The sequence below is a fragment of the Scyliorhinus torazame genome, chromosome 7, assembly GCF_047496885.1.
Source record: "Scyliorhinus torazame isolate Kashiwa2021f chromosome 7, sScyTor2.1, whole genome shotgun sequence".
Classification (NCBI taxonomy): domain Eukaryota; kingdom Metazoa; phylum Chordata; class Chondrichthyes; order Carcharhiniformes; family Scyliorhinidae; genus Scyliorhinus; species Scyliorhinus torazame.
In genome coordinates, this window is record NC_092713.1 from 183,953,970 (window position 1) to 183,977,397 (window position 23,428).

The window sequence follows — 23,428 nt, forward strand, 5'->3', positions numbered from 1 at the left end:
CACTGAGCCACGACTAACACAGAGGAAAGACTACTGAAATTCAGGCTCAATAGCTGCCTCTTGAAGATAATCATGAGGGGAAGACAAATTAGGGTTGGAAGAGATGAACCCACATCATTACTGTAAATTAAACTGTGAGAATTAGAATACAGGTTTAAACTCAAGAAGCCTATTTTGAGGACTGATATCAAGAGTTTTTTCACTTAATGATGCAAGATTCTTTTTGGGTGGTTGGGGGATGCAGACAAAGGCAACGAGTTACCGTAAAGTTCGGAGGATTTTCCTTTGGTAGCTGTTGTAAAGAGTCCGAGTGTGATTGTTCTGTGCCTGGTTTAATCTGGTAAATGCAGCAGGTTTTGCTGCGGGTGAGGATCGACACCCAGACAGGAAGAAAAAGACAGTTTTTTCCAAACCCTATTGTCCCTCAACACATTTTAAACAGACGAGGCAACTCTCCAACCTGGTGTTTGTCTTCCCAAAAGCTCCTTCCAGTAACAGGACCGAGAGAGATTGTGTATATATGATGTGCTTGCGGGATGGGAGTCTGTGCCAGCTTCTGTACAAAAATGGGGACTGAATCACTTGGTAGGTGATCCTGAAAAGCTACTCAATTTAGCGTTGGTTGATACAAAGATTTCAGTTCAGTGAAGAATCAGATTGACTGGTGACGATCAGATGTCTCTATGCGCAGCTTCCGTTTTATTCGTCTGATGGTTCCAAATTACTGCCGACCATCTGGCTTGCTGTTGGGATGTCTGTCAGCTGACCAGTCCACTCTGCTTCTCACTCCTGGGCCATGCATATCTCCCTTCATGTGATGAATGATATCTGTACCTTTAATGCGTAGGCCCCTTTACGACCGGGTTTGGAACCCTGGGGGACTCAGCCTCCGGCTCCGCCCCCAGGAAGCTGTATATAAGGTTACGTTCAGTAGGCAGCGTGCAGTGAGCACACTTCTCGGCAGCTGTCTGGTTTTCTGGTTATTAAAGCCTTTGTATTATCAACTCCTCTCCTGAGTTGTAATTGAGGGTATCTCAATTTAATAACCAGACTACATCATGATGGACAGCGGTCTAAAGCCGGAGAAGCTCAATTTGGACGCTCGGTCGCCGGAAGCCACAGAAATTTTTAAATACTGGCTCCAGCGCTTTGAGGCCTATCTGAATTCCTCAGAGACTGAAGTTGACGGACCTCGCAAGCTGAGCTTACTACATGCCCGGTGGGCCACCGACTATCCTCCGTGATTGAGAAAGCTACGACTTACAAAACGGCGGTCGAAATCCTACAGAAGCGCTTCGTAAAGCTGATAAACGAGGTACACGCCAGATATTTGCTGTCGACCTGCCGCCAGCGCTCCGGGGAAACGCTAGGTGAATACTTGGAGAGACTCACCGCGCTCACCAGGAACTGCGACCATAAAGAGGTGACGGCAGAAGTCCACATGAACTTACATATTTGTGCTGCTTTCGTGTCCGGTATTCGATCCACGTACATCCGGCAGCGGCTCCTAGAAGACGGAGCGAAGGACCTCCAAGGCACGGTAACGATCGCCTCTTCCCTGGAAGCGGCCCACCATAATCTCCGCACGTACTCCGCGGACCTTGCAAACCCCTCTCGATCCCCTCCAGACTCGGCCACGCTTCAGGCCTGCGCCGCGCGGCGACCCGCTCACACCAGGGGCCCCCAATGCTATTTCTGTGGGCAAGGCCAGCACACACGCCAGCGTTGCCCGGCCCGCTCTGCTATCTGCGGCGAATGCGGAAAGAAGGGGCACTTCGCGAAGGTCAGCCTGGCTGGGCGCAAAGGCCAGAAACAAAAGTCTCATCGGGCCCAGAAATCGAACTCCCAGGACTACAGGTCCCACAACGCGGCCACACGGCGGCCGGACACGCCTACTTCCGACGCGTCATCGGCCTCGTGCGAGTCATGGGGGCGGCCATCTTGGCGGCGCCATCTTCAAAACTCAAAACGTGCGACCGACGGCGGCGGCCATTTTGCGAGTCCGATTCAACCGAGGACCCTGACTGCCCGCAACTCGGAGCGATCACGCTAGATCAATCTTGGCCGAAGCACCTGCGAAACTCAATGATGCAGGTTCAAATCAACAGCCGCGACACCCCCTGCCTTTTTGACTCCGGGAGCACGGTGAGTTTTATCCATCCAGACACGGTAAGACGCTGCTTCCTGCACACCTATCCCATCTCCCAAACTATCGCCCTCGCATCTGGGTCTCAGTCGGTCCAAATCACGGGGTATTGTGTCACGAACCTCGCTATCCAAGACGCCAAATACGCCCCTTTTAAACTTTATGTCCTCCCTCACATCTGCGCCCCCCTGCTGCTCGGTCTAGACTTTCAGTGCAGCCCCCGAAGCCTGACCAAGAAGTCCGGCGGACCCCTGCCCCCGCTCACGGTATGTAGCCTGGCGACACTCAAAGTTGCACCAACCCCCTCTTCGCGAACCTCACCCCCGACTGTAAGCCCGTCGCCACCAGGCGTCGGCGGTACAGTGCCCAAGACATGACTTTCATCAAGTCAGAGGTTCAGCGGCTACTAAAAGAAGGGGTCATAGAGGCAAGCAACAGCCCTTGGAGGGCACAAGTACTGGTAGTCCGCTCCAGGGAAAAACAACGTATGGTGATCGACTATAGCCAGACCATAAACCGCTTTACGCAACTCGATGCGGACCCACTTCCCCGCATAGAAGAAATGGTGAACCAAATCGCCCAGTATCGAGTATTCTCCATGGTCGACCGAAAATCGGCCTATCATCAACTCCCTATCCGCCCAGAGGACCGCACCTATACAGCCTTCGAAGCAGCCGGTCGGCTCTTCCTCTTCCTCAGGGTCCCTTTTGGTGTCACAAACGGAGTCTCCATTTTCCAAAGGGCAATGGATCAAATGATGGACCAGTATGGCTTACGGGCTACATATCCAGACTTGGACAACGTCACCATCTGCGGCTATGACCAGCAGGACCATGACGTAAACCTGAGGAAGTTCCTCCAGACCGCCCGGGCCCTCAATCTGACATACAATAAAGAGAAATGCGTGTTCCACACAACCCGGTTAGCCATCCTTGGCTACGTCGTGGAAAAGGGGGTCCTAGGGCCTGACTTAAGGAACTTCCCCTCCCCCGTAGCCTCAAGGCACTCAAACGGTGCCTGGGGCTCTTTTCCTATTATGCCCAGTGGGGCCCCAGATATGCGGACAAAGCCCGTCCACTCATTAAGACCACGGTTTTTCCCCTGACGGCTGAGGCTCAGTCGGCCTTCAGTCGTATCAAGGCCAATATCATCAAGGCCGCCATGAACGCGGTGGACAAAACCATTCCCTTCCAGGAAGAAAGCGACGCATCAGACGTCGCCCTGGCTGCTACCCTCAACCAGGCGGGCAGACCGGTAGCGTCCTTCTCCCAAACCCTCACCGCCTCGGAAATTCGACACTCTGCAGTCGAGAAGGAGGCACAGGCCATAGTGGAGGCTGTGCGGCACTGGAGGCACTACCTAGCCGGTAGGAGGTTCGCTCTCGTCACCCACCAACGGTCGGTCGCCTTTATGTTCGATAACGCACAACGGGGCAAAATAAAGAATGATAAAATTCTGAGGTGGAGGATCAAACTCTCCACCTACACATATGATATTACATATCGTCCGGGGAAGCTCAACGAGTCCCCAGATGCCCTGTCCCGCAGCACGTGCGCCAACGCGCAGAAAGACAGTCTGCGGGCCATCCACGATGTCCTCTGCCATCCGGGGGTCACCCGGCTTGCCCATTTCATCAAGTCCCGCAACCTACCTTACTCCACCGAGGAGGTCAAGGCCATGACCAAGGCTTGCCAGATCTATGCGGAGTGAAAATTACACTTCTATCGACCAGACAAGGCTCGCCTGGTAAAGGCCTCTGGGCACTTTGAGCGACTAAGCGTGGACTTCAAAGGGCCCCTCCCATCCACCAACCGCAGTATCTACTTCCTCACTGTCATCGACAAATTCTCCCGCTTCCCATTCGCCGTCCCCTGCCCCGATATGACCTCGGCCTCCATAATCAAGGCACCGCACAGCATCTTCACCCTGTTTGGTTTCCCCGCCTATATCCACAGCGCCCGGGGTACATCGTTCATGAGCGATGAGCTGCATCAGTATCTGCTCAACAAGGGCATCGCCTCGAGCAGAACGACCAGCTATAACCCGCAGAGAAACGGGCAGGTGGAGAGGGAGAACGCAACAGTTTGGAAGGCTGTTCTTCTAGCCCTACGGTCAAAATGTCTCCCAATCGCCCACTGGCAGGAGGTCCTACCCGATGCCATACACTCCATTAGGTCGCTCCTCTGTACGGCCACGAACGAGACCCCTCACAACCGTTTGTTCGTCTTCCCCAGGAAGTCCACCTCTGGGGTCTCGCTTCCACGTTGGCTGACGACTCCAGGACCAGTTCTACTCCGGAGGCACGTGAGGAGCCATAAGACAGATCCACTGGTCGAGAGGGTCCAACTATTACACGCAAACCCTCAATACGCCTACGTCGAGCACCCCAACGGCAGGCAGGACACCGTTTCCCTGCGAGACCTGGCACCCGCTGGCTCGCCCACCGACGCACCCCCCCTTCCACCGACGCTCCCCTCCCCGCACCGGCGGTTGACTCCGACAGCGCCCCCCACATAGCACCCCCCAGCCGGCGCCAGCACCGGCACCAATCACCCTAGTCACCCCGGATACCCCCCTGCTCCAACGCGGGCAAAGGCTCAGACAACCGTGCTCCTGGATATACCCCCACCGAGGACGACCGTATCCGCCGCACCACCGCCGGAGCTGAGAAGGTCGACACGGGCAATCAGACCACCCAAAAGACTGAACTTGTAATTCCACTTCACCCCTGACGGACTATGCGTTTTTTTTTAAACAGGGGTGAATGTGATGAATGATATCTGTATACCTATGCACCTTTAATGCGTAGGCCCCTTTAAGACCAGGTTCGGAACCCTGGGGGACTCCGCTGTATATAAGGTTACATTCAGTAGGCAGCGTGCAGTGAGCACACTTCTCGACAGCTGTCTGGTTTTCTGGTTATTAAAGCCTTTGTATTATCAAACTCCTCTCCTGAGTCGTAATTGAGGATATCTCACGTCACAAAAGCAATTGCTGTTCACCATCCTGCTGATTCTACCCAGTAGTTGGGATACTTGCGCTAATTTCTGGGTGCACTGTGATCCATTTTATACCCTCCCGTGACCCAGCCGCAGGTCGCAACCCCCACTTTGAAAAAGGCCTGCCGTAGACCATACATGGGCGATGGATAGAATGGACAAAATTGGCTGTGTGGCTTTTTTGTTAATGGTTTTGTGGTCACAGGAAATGTGCAAACTGTCATGATATTCAAACACACACATCATGATGGACACACTAACAGGCAAATCAGAGTACACAACACCACAACCAATCACAGACAAGAACACCAACCACATAAAAAGCACGAGCACGACACCTGGAGGTCAGTAGGTCTGGGGAGAAGGAAGCATGAAAGAGCTGTTGAAACACCACAAGCAGGGAGCCCCCCACGTGCAGAGTGCAAAGACCAAGTTGTAAATAGTGAGTTTAAATAAACAAGCGTTGTACCATATGCAACTGTGTTGGCTCTTCTGTGTGTTAGAACACCCAACACCACATGGTACAGGAGTGGATCGATACCTGCCTACCAACCTGCCATTCTGGACATGGACCACACCGGCAAACCGCAGCCGATGCAAGTCACGGGGAACCTAGGCACCAACTGGAAGCTCTACAGGCAGCGATTTGACCTGTACATCCGTGCCACCGAAAAACAGAATGTCTCGGATGATTCGAAGATTGCAATGCTCCTCTTCTACGCAGGCCCCCACCCAAATGATGTCTTTAATTCACTGGTGTTCGAGGAAGGCGAAAACCAGGCCAAATATGACACGGTCATCCTCAAAATGGACCAGCACTTTCAAACTGAAGTAAACGAAACTTTCGAAAGATACATCTTTCAGCAACGCCTGCAAGGTAAGGAGGAGCTTTTTCAACCCTTTTTGACGCACCTCCGGATTCTGGCGCAGTCCTGCGGTTACGGCACCACCACAGAGTCCATGATCAGGGACCAGATTGTTTTTGGCGTTGCCTCCAGTGGCCTACGCCAGCAGCTTCTTAAAATAAAGAGCCTCACCTTAGCGTCTGCTGTGGAAGCCTGTGTCCTCCATGAGAATGCTGCCTGCCGTTTTGCCCGATTTCAGGCGTCCGAGTTGGCACGGAGGGGGTCCCCAGCCGTCGAATCGGCAAGCCAGGCCGCCCACGACGTTGAACGCATCCAGGCCGTCGATTTCTTCCCGCCCCACGGCCCGGACGACAGCGGCCGCTTCCCGCGCTTTTCGCGGTCTCCCGCGCAGGTGCGCGCCAAGAATAACGGCCACAACGAGGGACGCACTGCGCAGGCGCGCCCACCGCAAGATCGCACTGCGCATGCGCAGTGGCGCAACGAACGCCGTGACGTCATGACGTGCAGCAAGTGTGGAGGTCTACACTTAAAAGGGCAATGTCCTGCAAAATACCAACAGTGCAACAGATGTGCCATGATAGGCCACTACGCAGCCCGCTGTCGTGCGGCTCAACCCATGGATCCGGCGCATCCTCGACAACCTCGCACACGAGTCAGGACCGTCCAGCCCACGCATCAAGACTTCCAGTTAAGTGATGCAGATGACCAGGATGACTTCAGAGTTGCCGTCATTGATGTCAACAAGGTCAATGCCATCAATCCAGACGATGAGTGGTGTGCCACCCTGACGGTCAACCGATCGCGCGTCGCCTTCCGTCTGGACACCGGCGCATCCGCCAACCTGATTGCTTACTCTGCAGTCCAGGCCATGAAGGTCAAACCACTCATCACACCATCCCGGCTTAAGATGGTTGACTATAACGGGAACGTTATCCCGTCCGTAGGATCTTGCCAGCTACAGGTGACTCACAAGAGGTACACGGCCACACTCCCCTTCGAAGTTGTGGGCTCATCAAAGGACTCGTTACTGGGCGCACAAGCGTGTAAGGTCCTTCACCTGGTACAGCGCATCATGTCTCTCTCTCCAGATGAGATATCCGACTTCCCGGATGCTGAGTTCCACGCGAATCTCCATTCCCTCCTCGCTCACAACCAGGAGGTTTTTGAAGGCATGGGGACATTGCCACACACGTACAAGATTCGACTCAGACCGGACGCCATCCCTGTCGTTCACGCACCTCGCAGGGTTCCTGCGCCTCTCAAAGACCGCCTCAAGGCACAACTGCAGATTCTTCAGGACCAAGGGGTCCTATCCAAGGTCACGGAGCCCACGCCATGGGTCAGCTCCATGGTCTGTGTAAAGAAGCCCTCTGGCGAGCTCCGTATATGTATAGATCCAAAAGATCTGAACAACAACATCATGCGGGAACACTATCCCATCCCGAAACGAGAAGACCTCACCAGCGAGATGGCGCGAGCCAACATATTCACTAAATTGGATGCGTCCAAAGGATTCTGGCAGATCCAACTGGACCCGGCCAGCCGAAGACTATGCACATTCAACACCCCTTTTGGCAGATTCTGCTACAACCGGATGCCATTCGGCATCATTTCGGCATCTGAAGTATTCCACCGCATTATGGAGCAGATGATGGAAGGCATCGAAGGGGTACGTGTATATGTGGACGATATCATCATTTGGTCCACCACTCCGCAGGAACACATGCATCGTCTTCGACGTGTCTTCACCCGCATACGGCAAAATGGCCTGCGTCTCAACCGTGCGAAGTGTGCTTTCGGCCAGACGGAGCTGAAATTCCTCGGGGACCACATCTCAAGGTCCGGGGTCCGTCCCGATGCAGACAAGGTTAGCGCCATCACAGCCATGCCACGACCGGCTGACAAGAAGGCTGTCTTAAGATTCCTGGGCATGGTCAACTTCCTTGGGAAGTTCATTCCCAACCTGGCTTCTCATACAACAAACATGCGCCATCTCGTAAAAAAATCGACGGAATTCAACTGGCACCAGTCGCATCAGCAGGAATGGGAGGAGCTCAAGCACAAACTGGTCACGGCACCAGTGCTGGCCTTCTTTGACGCGACTCGCCCTACAAAGATCTCAACAGACGCCAGCCAATCTGGTATTGGAGCGGTACTCCTGCAAAAAGACAGCACGTCATCATGGGCCCCGGTTGCGTATGCCTCACGAGCCATGACCCCTACCGAACAGCGCTACGCGCAAATCGAAAAAGAATGCCTGGGCTTGTTAACTGGACTGGACAAGTTCCACGACTATGTGTATGGCCTGCCACGATTCACGGTCGAAACTGACCACCGCCCCCTGGTCAACATCATTAACAAAGACCTGAACGACATGACTCCTCGCCTCCAGCGCATCTTACTCAAACTCAGGAGGTACGATTTTGAACTGATCTACACTCCGGGGAAGGAACTCATAGTGGCGGACACTCTTTCCCGAGCAGTGAGCACACCACCAGATGCGGAGGGGTTCGTGCGTCAAATTGAGGCACACGTGACTCTGACAGCAGCAAATATGCCAGCTGATGATCCTTGTCTGGCCCACATACGCGCAGAGACGGCGACTGACCCTCTGCTGCAGCGAGTGATGCGCCACATGACGGAAGGGTGGCTAAAAGGGCAGTGCCCCCAGTTTTACAATGTGCGAGATGATCTCACCAATATAGACGGGGTCCTTATGAAATCGCATAGGATCGTCATTCCACACAGTGTGCGCCAGATGATTCTTCGTCAACTACACGAAGGCCACTTGGGTGTCGAAAAATGCAGACGAAGGGCCCGGGCGGCGGTATATTGGCCGGGTATTAATGAAGACATAGCCAACATGGTGCTCAACTGCACAACCTGTCAGAGGTTTCAGCCGGCGCAACCTCCGGAAACACTTCTACCACACGAGATGGTGACGTCCCCCTGGGCGAAGGTGGGTGTTGACCTATTTCACGCGCTCGGCAGAGATTACATTGTTATTATAGACTACTTCTCAAACTACCCGGAAGTCATGCCTCTCCATGATCTGACGTCGTCCGCAGTCATTGGGGCCTGCAAGGAAACGTTTGCTCGCCATGGCATTCCAAGGACTGTCATGTCAGACAATGGACCTTGTTTTGCCAGCCGTGAATGGTCGTCCTTTGCCGCAGCATATGGTTTCACTCATGTGACATCCAGCCCTCTGCATCCACAATCGAACGGGAAGGCTGAAAAGGGTGTCCACATCGCAAAGCGGCTCCTGTGCAAGGCGGCTGATGCCGGATCGGACTTTAACCTTGCCTTGCTGGCCTATCGATCGGCCCCGTTATCCACGGGCCTCTCGCCAGCGCAGCTACTAATGGGTCGCTCCCTCAGGACGACGGTACCTTCCGTCCTGGCACCGACAACAGACCATGAGGCGGTTCTTCGGGACATGCAACTGCAGCGTGATCGCCAGAAAGGTCGGTACGACACACGAGCGACGGACCTGCCCCCCCTGTCCTCCGGAGACAAAGTACGCGTCCATCAACCGTATGGTGGCTGGTCAGCACCGGCCGAAGTCCTCCGACAAGTGGCTCCCCGCTCGTTCCTGGTTCGCATGCCGGATGGTTCCGTGCGTCGCCGCAATCGGCGCGCCCTTCGCCGACTTCCACGTTCACAGCCACACAACACGCCAGATCCTCAACAGGCTTCCGAGGATGACTTTGTGGAGCTGCCGCACATCACGCCCTTTCCATCGCCACCCATGGCCATGCCTGCACAGCAGCCGGTGGTTCTTGATCCACCCTTAAGGCGGTCAACCCGAATTCGTCGCAAACCCATTAGAATGGACTTATAATACAGTTCATATGTTTAATAAGTTGGACAATTTTACATGATAACCTGTTGTTGTTTATCGTTCCAGATGTCGTCTGACTGGACAACTGTTCAAAATTTTTTTTCTTCTTCTCTCGTTCGCATTTCTGTTATGTTATGGTACAACTGGATTCATGTGACGCACTCGACATCGCCCCATGTACATAGTTCCGTCATAGACACATGCTGCACACGACACACACACACTCTTAGATGCACTCACGTCACGATCATATTTATTACCACGTAGGCACATATCTTTGTAAAAAGGGGGGATGTCATGATATTCAAACACACACATCATGATGGACACACTAACAGGCAAATCAGAGTACACAACACCACAACCAATCACAGACAAGAACACCAACCACATAAAAAGCACGAGCACGACACCTGGAGGTCAGTAGGTCTGGGGAGAAGGAAGCATGAAAGAGCTGTTGAAACACCACAAGCAGGGAGCCCCCCACGTGCAGAGTGCAAAGACCAAGTTGTAAATAGTGAGTTTAAATAAACAAGCGTTGTACCATATGCAACTGTGTTGGCTCTTCTGTGTGTTAGAACACCCAACACCACACAAACAGGCCTAAAAGATGACGAACTTGAGAATCAAATATTATTAAGTCACACATTTAAAATCTTTTGTGCCTCTTGAGTGACAGTGTCACTCATTCGTTAGTGCACTTGTACAGATCGGCAGGCAGTTTCTCAATCACAGGGCACATGTGCAGACTTTAATGGCTCCAGCATTAATGACAGTGGCTTCAGCAAGGAGGCCCTAACCTGGGGAATTCTTTCTCTGAATCTCTCTGCCTCTCCCCCCTCCCCACCCACCTGCTGCAATTCTCTCCTTAAATGTCTCTCCTGTTCACCTCCTTTAAAATTCTCCTTAAAATCTACCTCCACAATCACTGTGGCTCAGTGACAAGTTCTGTTAGTTTCTTCTGTGAAGAACCTTGGGCGAAATTCTCCCCCAACGGCGCGATGTCCGCCGACTGGCGCCCAAAACGGCGCCAATCAGACGGGCATCACGCCGGCCCAAAGGTGCGGAATGCTCCGCATCTTTGGGGGCCGAGCCCCAACATTGAGGGGCTAGGCCGGCGGCGGAGGGATTTCCAGCTGGCGGAAATGGCGTTTGGTGCCCCGCCAGCTGGCGCGGAAATGCGGCGCATGCGCGGGAGCGTCAGCGGCCGCCGACAGTTTCCCGCGCATGCGCAGTGGGGAGAGTCTCTTCCGCCTCCGCCATGGTGGCGTCCGTGGCGGAGGCGGAAGGGAAAGAGTGCCCCCACGGCACAGGCCCGCCCGCGGATCGGTGGGCCCCGATCGCGGGCCAGGCCACCGTGGGGGCACCCCCCGGGGTCAGATCGCCCCGTGCCCCCCCCAGGACCCCGGAGCACGCCCACGCCGCCTGGTCCCGCCGGTAAATACCAGCTTTGACTTACGCCGGCGGGACAGGCAATTTCTGGGCGGGACTTCGGCCCATCCGGGCCGGAGAATTGAGCGGGGGGTCCCGCCAACCGGCGCGGCCCGATTCCCGCCCCCGCCCAATCTCCGGTACCGGAGACTTCGGCGGGGGCGGGGGCGGGATTCACGGCGGCCAACGCCCATTCTCCGACCCGGCGGGGGGTCGGAGAATGACACCCCTTGTTTCGCTTTTGCTATGTTAGAGGTGCTATATAATGTAAGTTGTTGTAGTTCCTTATCTTATCAGTGCACCCTGTCTCATTGAGCTGACTCATTGCCCCATGTGACTCAGTTTCCACCAACATGGCACATCACCTTCCTACATCTCAACTGAGGACATCAACCAGAATAACGGAAATATAAATAGGGAAACTGAAATTGAGTGAAGTAAAAATAAAATAAAATAATATAATAAAATAAAAATGAAATTGAGTGAAATAAAAAACAAAATGCCAAGATTCAGATAGAAATCAGTCCTGAATTCATGGCCAGCGTCAGCTTGTGATGGAAATTTTAAAGAGCTCCCAATGGAAACTGAAAAGATGCTGAATTCCAGAGAAATTGACCCGTCTTCAGCTCACGTCGTAGTCGGTGATGAGTGATTCAATTTCTCAACCAGAAGATCATGAAATGGAATACATGGAGATTCTTTTCACCTTCCCTGCCTTGGCAGTAATCTAGCGGGTGAATCATGCACTGTGCCATTGTGACACTTGCCTGATTTCCACCTTGCAGGTTCTACAATGTGTGAGAGATCTGAGGCGGGATTCTCCGGACCCCCGCCAGGTCGGAGAATCGGCAGGGGGCAGCGTGAATCCCGCCCCCACCGGCTGCCAAATTCTCCAACGCCAGGGTTTTGGCGGGGGCGGGAATCGAGTCGCACCAGTCGCCGGCCGCTAGCAGCGGCCCCCCCCCGGCGATTCTCCGGCCCGCGATGGGTCGAGTGGCTGCCCGTTTTCGGCGGGCCCTGCCGGTGTAAATCACAACAGGTCCTTACCGGTGGGACCTGGCTCCACGGGCAGCCTGCAGAGTCCTCGGGGCGGCACGGGGGCATCTGGCCCCGGGGGGTGCCCCATGGTGGCCTGGCCCGATCGGGGCCTACCGATCCATGGGCGGGCCTGTGCCGTGGGGGCACTCTTTCCCGCCGCACCAGCCGCTGTCAACCTCCACCATGGCCGGTGCGGAGTAGAAACCCCCTGCACATGCGCTGGAATTACGCCAGCCAGCGGAGGCCCTTCGGTGCTAGTTGGCATGGCGCCAAGCCCTTCCAGCGTGGCGCCAAACACTCCGGCGCCGGCCTAGCCCCTGAAGGTGCAGAGGATTCCGCACCTTCGGGGTGGCCCGATGCCGGAGTGGTTCACGCCACTCCTCGGCGCCAGAGTGGCCCGCCCCGCCGGTTCACGGAGAATACCGCCCCTGTTCCACAAAATTACCACCCAGGCTGTGAAGGTGAACATTATCAACATGATGTTAACAAGCAATTCCAGTCATTATGTACAGATGTCCTAGGGGGGGTGTTGCTGGAGCTGTTGGGGAGAGTTTAGACTAATGTGGCAGGGGGACGGGATCCAATTTAGGAAGTCGGAGGGAAGTAAAACGGGGCCAGAAACAAAAAGCAGTAAGGGGGAAAGTGTAAGGTAGAGAAGCCATAGTCAAAAATCAAAAAGGGCCACAGTACAGGGCACAGTGACTGAGGAGAGTGTGAAAAGGGAGGTGGCCAATGCAGGGTTGAGGGTGTTGTACCTAAATGCGTGCAGTATACTGAACAAGGTAATGAGCTTGTTGCGCACATTGAAATTGGCCGGTAAGATGTTGTGGGCATCACAGAGACGTAGCTGCAAGCGGACCAGGGCTGGGATCTGAATATCCAAGGATATATGTCCTATCGAAAGGACAGGCAGATGGGCAAAAGGGGCGGGGTTGCATTGTTAGCAAGGAATGAAGTTAAGTAGATAGCAAGGAGCGATATAGGATCAGAAGGCCCTGATGGGAGTTATGTACACGCCCTCGAGCAGTAGTCAGGATGTGGGGCAGAAAATAAATCAGGAGATAGAAAAGGCAAGCAAAAAAGGCAATATTACAATAATCATGGGGGACTTCAATATGCAGGTGGACTGGGAAAATCAGGTTGGTAGTGGATCCCAAGAAATGGAATTTGTGGAATGTCCAAGAGATGGTTTTTTGGAGCAGCTTGCGACAGAGCCTACTAGGGACAGGCAATTCTGGATTTGGTGATGTGTAATGAGGCAGACTTGATTAGGGAACTTAAGGTGAAGGAACCCTGAGGGAGCAGTGACCACAATATGATAGAATTTACCCTGCAGTTTGAGAGGGAGAAGCTGCAATCAGATGTAACAGTATTACAATTAAATAAGGGTAACTACATAGACATGAGGGAGGAAATGGCCAGAGTTGATTGGAGAAAGAGCCTAGCAGGGAAGACAGTGGAACAGCAATGGCAGGAGTTTTTGGGAGTTAATAGGGAGGCACAACAGAAATTCATCCCAAGGAGGAGGAAACATGCTAAGGGGAGGACAAGGCATCCATGGCTGACGAGGGATGTCAAGGACAGCATAAAAGGCTAAGGAAAAAGCATACAAAGTGGCGAGGATTAGTGGGAAGCCAGAGGATTGGGAAGCCTTTAGAAGCGAGCAGAGGACAACTAAAAAAGCAAAAAGGGGGGAGAAGATGAAGTACGAGTGCAAGCTAGCTAGTAATATAAAGGAAGATAGAAAGAGATTTTTTCAATATATAAAAGGTAAGAGAGAGGCAAAAATAGACATTGGACCACTAGAAAATGTGGCTGGAGAAGTAATAATAGGAAACAAAGAAATGGCAGATGAACTGAAAAGTTACTTTGCATCAGTCTTCACAGTGGAAGACACCAGTGGGATGCCAGAGCTCCAGGAGAACCAGGGAGCAGAGGGAGCACAGTAACCATTACTAGGGAGAAGGTCTGGGGAAACTGAAAGGCCTGAAGGTGGATAAGTCACCTGGACCGGATGGACTACACCCCAGGGTCCTAAAAGAGATAGCTGAGGAAATTGTGGAGGCAATAGTGATGATCTTTCAGGAATCACTGGAGGCAGGAAGGGTCCCAGAGGACTGGAAGGTTGTTAATGTAACACCACTGTTTAAGAAGGGAGGGAGGCAGAAGACGGGAAATTATAGCCGGTTCGCCTGACTTCGGTCATTGGTAATATTTTAGAGACTGTTATGAATGAAATGAAATGAAAATCGCTTATTGTCACAAGTAGGCTTCAAATGAAGGTACTCTGAAAAGCCCCTAGTCGCCACATTCCAGCGCCTGTTCAGGGAGGCTGTTACGGGAATTGAACCGTGCTGCTGGCCTGCCTTGGTCTGCTTTCAAAGCCAGTGATTTAGCCATGTGCTAAATGAGATCGCAAAGCACTTGGAAGTGCATGGTAAAATAGGACTGAGTCAGCACGGCTTTGTCAATGGGAGGTCGTGCCTGACAAATCTGTTAGAGTTCTTTGAGGAGGTAACAAGCAAGTTAGACAAAGGAGAATCAGTGGACGTGATTTATTTAGATTTCCAGAAGGCCTCTAACAAGGTGCCGCATAGGAGACTGTTAAATACGTTAAAAGCCCATGGTGTTAAGGGTAAGATCCTGGCATGGATAGAGGATTGGCTGACTGACAGAAGGCAAAAAGTGGGGATAAAGGGGTCTTTTTCAGGATGGCAGCCGGTGACTAGTGGTGTGCCTCAGGGGGTCTGTGCTGGGACCACAACTTTTTACAATATACATTAATGATCTGGAAGAAGATACTGAAGGCACTGTTGCTAAGTTTGCAGATAATACAAAGATCTGTAGAGGGACAGGTAGTATTGAGGAAGCAAGGGGGCTGCAGAAGGACTTAGACAAGCTAGGAGAGTGGGCAATGAAGTGGCAAATGAAATACAATGTGGAAAAGTGTGAGGTTATGCACTTTGGAAGGAGGAATCTAGGCATAGACTATTTTCTAAATGGGGAAATGCTTCGGAAAGCAGAAGCACAAAGGGACTTGGGAGTCCTTGTTCACGATTCTCTTCAGGTTAATGTGCAGGTTCTGTCGGAAGTTAAGAAGGTAAATGCAATGTTAGCATTCATGTCGAGAGGGCTAGAATACAAGACCAGGGATGTACTTCTGAGGCTGTATAAGGCTCTGGTCAGACCCCATTTGGAGTATTGTGAGCAGTTTTGGGCCCCATATCTAAGGAAGGATGTGCTGGCCTTGGAAAAGGTCCCGAGGAGGTTCACAAGAATGATCCCTGGAATGAAGAACTTGTCGTATGAGGAACGTTTGAGGACTCTGGGTCTGTACTCGTTGGAGTTTAGAAGGATGAGAGGGGATCTTATTGAAACGTACAAGATACTGCGAGGCCTGGATAGAGTGGACGTGGAGAGGATGTTTCCACTTGTAGGAAAAACTGGAACCAGAGGACACCATCTCAGATTAAAGGGGCGATTCTTTAAAACAGAGATGAGGAGGAATCTTTTCAGCCAGAGGGTGGTGAATCTGTGGAACTCTTTGCCGCAGAAGGCTGTGGAGGCCAATTCACTGAGTGTCTTTAAGGCAGAGATAAATAGGTTCTTGATTAATAAGGGGATTAGGGGTTATGGGGAGAAGGCAGGAGAATGGGGATGAGAAAAATATCAGCCATGTTTGAATGGCAGAGCAGACTCGATGGGCCGAGTGGCCTAATTCTGCTCCTATGACTTGTGGTCTTATGCTTTGCTTGTCTCTCTACCCTGCAAGACAGGTATATTTTGCAAGGTAAAACTGAGACAGGAGGGAACAGTTAATTTTTGCACTCATAATGTGTATGACAATAAGATTGCTACAGATATAAGCTCTCCTGTGGGTCTTATTTCAAGAGCAAACTGGCAGACGCAATAAAAGCAAAAATAAAACTCACGCAGAAAGAGCCCACTTTAGGCAGTTTCTTACAAGTGAATTAGTTTCTAACGACCATGGCTTCAGTGCATCCAACCACATACATCTGTCTGCAACACCTCCATAAATAGCTTCAAATCAGTGTTTAAAATTTGGGACTTGTTCAGTGTTGGACGATTTATAAAGCAGCATCTTTGTTATGAATCTCATTTCTTTTACACTGAATCTGGTCATTCAGTAAGGTCATGGTCATCTCCCAGTCATTAGGGTATTTTCTTTCAAGTTAAATCATAACATTGATTTCAACAGTAAAAAAATACCCATTTTTGATAGCATAATTCCAGGCAGATAACAACAGGGAGATCTTAATGGCATTTAAGGTTAACATGAATGTCAGGTGGAAAACACACTTACAAATAGTTTTATTTATTTCCAAAAGTCGCATACATTTTGAGCCCACATTAGCCTTCAGCATAAATGGTGACATGGGTCCAAAGTCCTGCAAGAATTGGAAAACATGATTCTCGCTGGCGAGAGCTAATTTTCTGATTTCCTCTGCCCCTCACTGATGACGTAATGAGGTTTCCGCCATTTCACTTGGGTGCTTTAAATGTATTTAAAAGGGCTTCACCACCATATGCTCCCACCCAGGTAAGGAAATCCTCCCTCGCCAACGTGACATCATGTCGGCAAGATTTGCAACAGTCATTGCAAAATGTGAATTAGTCGTGGGGACCCGCTGGGGGTGCAAAGGTAAGTATAGAGGGATATGCAGGACACTGGCTCCTGTCACCCTGGCACTGCCAGCAGCCTGTGCAAGGGACATGGCCTCTGGGTTCCATTGGAGGGGGGGGTTCACCTTATGTATTGGGAGTTGTTATGATCCAAGTTGATGTTATAACTGGACAGGAAGATCCCAGAATGGAACCCTGACTCAAGAGAGCATGGGTGGGATTCTCTATTGGCTGATGCCGTAATCGTGAAACGTGATCGGGCGACGAATAGTTTCCGACGCTAATCGCGGCAGGTGCCGATTTGATGCCAAATCGCAATTCTCCGTTACCTCGACCACGGCGTTAATGCGTACCGAAATACACGTACAGTAAACACCGTTTGCATTTCTGGGGCCTTCGTGATTCTCCTCCTCCGATGGGCCGAGTTCCCGACAGGGTGGTTCACTTGTACTTTTAAAATCATGAAACCGGCATCATGGCTGATGACGGAGAAAGAGAAGAGGTAGGACACAGAGAGGCGTGACTGTGGGCTGCCAGGCCGGACATAGGTCGGGTTGGCTGAGGAACGGGGGGAAATCTGCCGGGGATGGGGGGTGCGGCGGTGTTGAGCGTGGGCATGGTGGGTAGTATTGGGGTGAGGGTGGTGTAGGGGTGAGGGTGGTGCGGTGGTGAGGGTTGTGTGGGGGTGAAGGTGATGTGGGGATGAGGGTGGGAGTGAAGGTAGCGTGGGGGTGAGGGTGGTTTTCTGGCTGAAACCGATACACGAGAGAATATCGGAAGATTCCATCCATTGTATTAGACTGCATTTTTAAACCATAGTCAGAGATAGTACTCCTAATGCAAGGTTGCGTTATATTTGAGGTCATGCATCAGCTTGATGATGAGTGTTGACAGGCTGTTCAGTCATGGAGGGCCTTGGAGTAGATAGTGTTCCTCTGCACCTGCCATCTTTACGTGGGTAGTTCTGGTGCAGTCAGGATTTTAAAAATCTTTTGTTGTTTCATTAACAGAAGTACCTCACGATTAATGCACACTCGACTGTGGGTGAGGTGTTGCAAGGAGCCAATCCGTGATAGTTTCTAATGGAACAAAAACAGTTATCAATATAATATCAAATATAAAGCAGACTGCTAGCACCGACTGCTGAAGCATAATGCAGAAAAGTGTCCAGGTATTTTAATCTAGTCGACCAGTGTCCGGGACTGCGAGGCCGGACAACGGAGTTAAAGCCCCATTGCCATGGTTACAAGATGGCTTAGTAAGGCCCGCTTCGCAGTTAACTCATCTGCCTGAAAGAATACAAATGGCCACTGGGAAACAAAGAAGCGAGTCACAAACAGGACCGTGATATAGGTGGAAAATAAATGTTGCAGCATTAACAAGTCTGAAAACACAGTTCCAAACATCAAGTCATAGAAGGGTTAAGGATATGGGGCAGAACTGGGGCTGCACCAAAATCATTAGGGAGAGTATGGGACTGATGGGTTTCAGTGTCACCTCATAGGACAGGTCTGTTACTCAACTCAGGATGGTGTGAAGCATTTTTCCTGATGGTAATATTAAAGCATAAGCAATAGTGGGCAGCAGGCCAGTCAGCCCCTCGAGCCTGCACTGCCATTCAATTTGCCATTGTGAAAAGGAGCCATTTCTCTCAATTCTCTGTTTTCTGGTGATGAGCCAATCCTCTATCCATACTAGTATATCACCTTCAACGCCATAAACTCTCATAAAATTATCAATTGTCTTTTGAAAATCCAAATACACTGGGCTGGATTCTCTGCCCCGTCGCGCCACATTTCTGTTTCACCCCGCCGGCGGGATGCTCTGTTACGCCCGCTGGTCAATGGGGTTTCCCATTGTGGGGCAGCCCCATGCTGTCGGGAAACCCCCGGACTGCCAGCAAAACAGAACATCCAGCCGGCGGAGAATCCAGCCCACTGTATCTCCTGATTCCCCTTTATCCATCCTGCTTATTACATCCTCAAAGATCTCATAAATTTGTCAATCACAACTTCCTCTTCTCAATAACATGTTGATAGTGTTATAATTTACTCAATATCTGTCCACTACCTCATTACTAATAGATTCTAGCATTTCCCAGTGACAGATTGGGCTAATTGGCCAATTCAGCTTCCTGTCTGCCTCCTTTCTTGAACTTTCTTAAATCGATGGCACAGGAAATTAGAGTGAAATGGTAACATTAAATGACATTCTGAACATTTGGTTGATGTACTTGTATTTGTGCTGTGTCTTTGTGCTAGCCTTCTTCGTTAATATTCCAGGGCAGCCAATGGGAATAGCTTCATGCAATGCCAGAAGCTGATTTGTTCACTCTTTCCCCGCTTCCATACCCACTCCAATCTAATTTTTAAACACTATTATGATGCCAATGATCAGTGTGGGACAGAGTTCTTTGGATTTAAATGGTGGATAAAGCCCAAATGAAGGCTCGTAATAAAGGAGAAGGAGAAGGAAGTCATGGTTTGAGTGCAGAGGAAGGAATGGCAACAGAGCTATAGAGATGCAGTGTTTTGGGATCCAAGAGATGAATGAGTTGGAATAAGTCAGGCTTATCCAACCAGTGGTCCAGAAGCCATTCTGAGTGGTACCTGGAGCCACTGTTCAAAATGCCAGCATACCTGGAAGTTGAAGATCCTGCAGGGGTTCTGCTGCTCCAATCACAGGCTGTTCCTCTCCTGCATTTGCTGCTGATAGGCTCGCTAGTATACCTCACTAGTGTGCCTCGCTAGTGCACCTCACTAGTGTACCTCGCTCGTGCACCTCACTAGTGTGCTTTGCTAGTGTACCTCACCAGTGTGCCTCACTTTTGTGCCTTGCTAGTGTGTCTCGCTAGTGTACTTCACTAGTGTGCCTCACTTGTGTGCCTTGCTAGTGTGCCTCACTAGTGTACTTCACTAGTGTGCCTCACTCATGTGCCTTGCTAGTGTGCCTCGTTCGTGTGCCTCGCTAGCAGCAATTATGAGAGAGTAACACACCTCCCGCCAGCACATACTCACTCTGTGGGTAAGGGTGAGTGTGAGGGAGCACCCTGCAAATGAAAGTAAGAGCTGGACACACACTCTGACCCTCTCACACTCTGATGGTCATTTTTATTACTCATTTTTAAAATGACCAATTATTGCTTTGATGTTGCTTTATTTTTGCTCAGCAAATTGTTTATTTTCTTCATGTATCAACTTATTTTGAAATTCATGCTTAATGTTTGTGCCAAATCTTTCCAAAATCTGTTCATCAGCCCCTTAAGTGAGAAAAAAATGGAAAGGTGGCTCCCCAGGCAAAATGGTTGGACAAACCTGGAATAAGTGATGGCAGAGTTCATCTAAACTTCTAAAATGAGTATGTTGGGAGGAGGAACAGAGTACAGGGTTGCATATTTGGATCTTTTGGGTGAACAGGGAAGGGGTTTTGCAAGAAACAATGGTCATCTTAGTATCAATGAAGGATAAGATGATTCAGTATGGTATTATCTACACCAGAAGAGAGAAATACACTGGCTCCTATTATAAAATAGTATTTCCTAAGCTGCACTAGAAACAGTTCTAAATCTTTCTTCACTCCCCATTTACAGAATATGGTGCAACCACTGATGCCAATTTTCCTGTGTGACTTTAGAGCACCCCATTAAATTACTTTCATTCATTCATTGAAGCGCAAACGTTCTTTCACTGCACTCTGCTTTTCCCCGCTGTTTCATTTGTGATTAACCTGTTCCAAGCTTATATCAAATGCCACTATCCCAGACAGTGTTAACTTCATCATTGGGAAACCAAAGTGAGGAGCTGAGGCCCACAGTACAGAATACCACCATGCACGCAGGGAACTTGAGAGATGATGAGATAAACCAGAAAGCAGTGATAGCACCGTTGATTATTAAAACACTATAGAGTGGTGAGTGCATGGCTGTATCATTGGTCTGCTCTCTATTTTACTCCCTGTTCTTCCTGATTTCAGATGCTCTCCATTCTAATGAATTGCATTATATTTGAAGACTGTAGGAATCAGTGGTCAATGTCACGGCCACTGCTGGGACTGATACTTCTCAACGAGAAGGTAAGGCTTCATGTAAAACTCAGGTGAGGTTACTGCAAGAATATTTTTTGCCCCAATTTTCCTTATTCACAAGTTGCAATATATAGAGTCGCACAAGGAAACAAAAGTGTTACAGTCCAGCCAGGGAGTCTCAAAATCTGAACAATATTTTTTTATTTTTTAAAATGTTTTTATTCTCCATTTTCACATTTTCCTTCAAAATCTACACCCCACCCACAGACAGTAAATGGTAACAAATACAAAATCAATCCCCTTAACAATAACAACGATCCCATCCTCCCACCACCCCAAACAACGGCCACCTGTCAATATATGCATCCAATAAAACAAACCCTCCCACGGTGGAAACAAAAAACAAAGAGAAAAAGAAAAAGGGGTCCGGGACCGCCCATGGTCACCACTAACCTATAGAGTCCACTCCCTCCCCCCACACTCAACGCCATCCAACCTCTGAAAGAGTACCATACATGATACCCAAGAATTGTAAACAACCCCCCCCCCCCAACTCCTCCCGCCCACTGCCTCCTGTAAAACTCCAATACCACTATGCCACTGCCTCCCCTAAGGAATTTATGACCAATGAAGGAGTGTTCAACATGTTGTTATTCAGCTTCTGAATTCTTCTAACACCCAACACTCTACACCATTCTCTAAGAGAGAAAGAAGTCTGAATAGACCCAAACAAACAAACAAATTCACTTGAAGTGCAGGGGTTAGTAGACCGCAAACAGAACTTTAATTCCACTTACGCATTGAAGCCTACAGACAGCAAACACATAGCACTGGCTCTCTAAATTGGAATTACCAGTACCATCTCTGATCATAGAATTATAGGCCCAAGCAGATAAGGTTGCCAGGCGTGCTTGCACTGTGGAGTGCAGTTGAACAATGGAAATTCACCTTCTCTCTATCAGCTGTATCTTGATATTGTTATCCACAATTCATCACAATTGCACTCGGGAAGGAAAAGCATCAACCAAATTTCTTACTGCTGGTCATTATCCAGGGACATTGCCTGGAGAGTGCAGGCATGTGAACAGAGGTTGGCTCAGTCATGGTACTCTGCGCAATCAAATGGTCACGTTTCAGCCACAACAAACAGAATGTCCCAATGGACGATGTGCTGAACAGTAACCAGTGTCCATGGAGACTGTCCAATGCGAGTCAGTGTCTTTGCCAAGAGCATAACTAATTCCCCGTGTAATCCCCCTATTCACGGTCGAGTTCCTGTTTTCAGGATACATTTACAGTGCATTCTATTCCGCCAGGAGACGCAGAGAAAGCCATGCAGGGAACAGCTTAACATGCGATTGAAATGTAAATGTGTTTCAGATAAATTCTTTACCTCCACCAAAAACAGAAGCAAAGAGATAAGATGAAGATGATAGAAGAGGAGAATAAATGTAAATACGATGTGAGATGTCTCATCATTCACCTCCCTTGAATGACCCAGTTTTGTCATTGTGGATTCAGTATCTTTAACATTATCTGCTTCATGATGATTTGCATCCAAGTGCAATGAAAGATAGCACTACTTTTAAATTGATTAAGTGGGAGATGGAGGATAGACAGTGTTTCGCAATAGTAGGTGACATCGCATTATCATACTTTATGGATCACTGCAATCTTTCACATATTTGGTAGCCTAATAATTTCTTTCCTGCGTAAACCAATGAATCATTTCCCCCTCCCAAGTATAAAAAATATCTGATTTCTATGCTTTGCCAACATTCTTCATTGGATATAAATAAAATAGGCTGTAATCTTTTCCCTTTTCAAAAGAAAGCAATCCATTATGATTAACAAACCTATTTGAAATTGTTAATGTTTCATCATAAAATGCCAGCCCAATCCTCGGCTGCCCCAACTCCAAACAAGAGGAGAATGTGACAGTAATTGTGGTTTGTACCAATGCCAGAATCGGGCCCAAGAAATTAGTGTTTTCATTTTGACACATCAGTTTTTCTTTAACAACCGTTTTCAGAAGCCCTGGATTCATTATCTCAGACACTAGCTGATAGAACACTGCAACTAAGCCAATGGCACTAAGAGCATATCCCACAGGGCAGGATTTCCATTCCACATTCCTTTCAGCCTCTATCTGCAATACTCTTGGAGGTGGGATGTTTAGAGAATTCCCCAAAACCATTTTTACCTTTTTCTCTTGTGTAGCACTTTTCCTGACCCACTAAAATAATCTGGCTCGCTGCAGCTCATGTCCACTACCCCTCGCCCTCCTTACCCAGCCTGCACTTGAACCTATGTATGAGCATTTTATTTCCTACCCATCCTGAACAGAGAGCGCTATCAAGTGCCAGATTGGTAAGTCATGCAAAATGGGACTCAAGCATAAGAATGAGTGTCTGTTAATGCCAAATGTTAAAATTTC

General features: G+C 49.9%; 1 protein-coding gene across 1 annotated transcript in view; it reads left to right on the top strand.

Annotated features, from left to right (window-relative positions):
• Positions 1-23,428, top strand: part of LOC140427374 (ran-binding protein 17-like) — a 1,937,807-nt gene that overhangs the window by 1,876,297 nt on the left and 38,082 nt on the right. Inside the window, exon 26 of the mRNA XM_072512921.1 lies at positions 20,941-21,039. Within this exon, the coding sequence (XP_072369022.1) occupies positions 20,941-21,039 (99 nt within the window). The remainder of the gene's footprint in view (positions 1-20,940; positions 21,040-23,428) is intronic.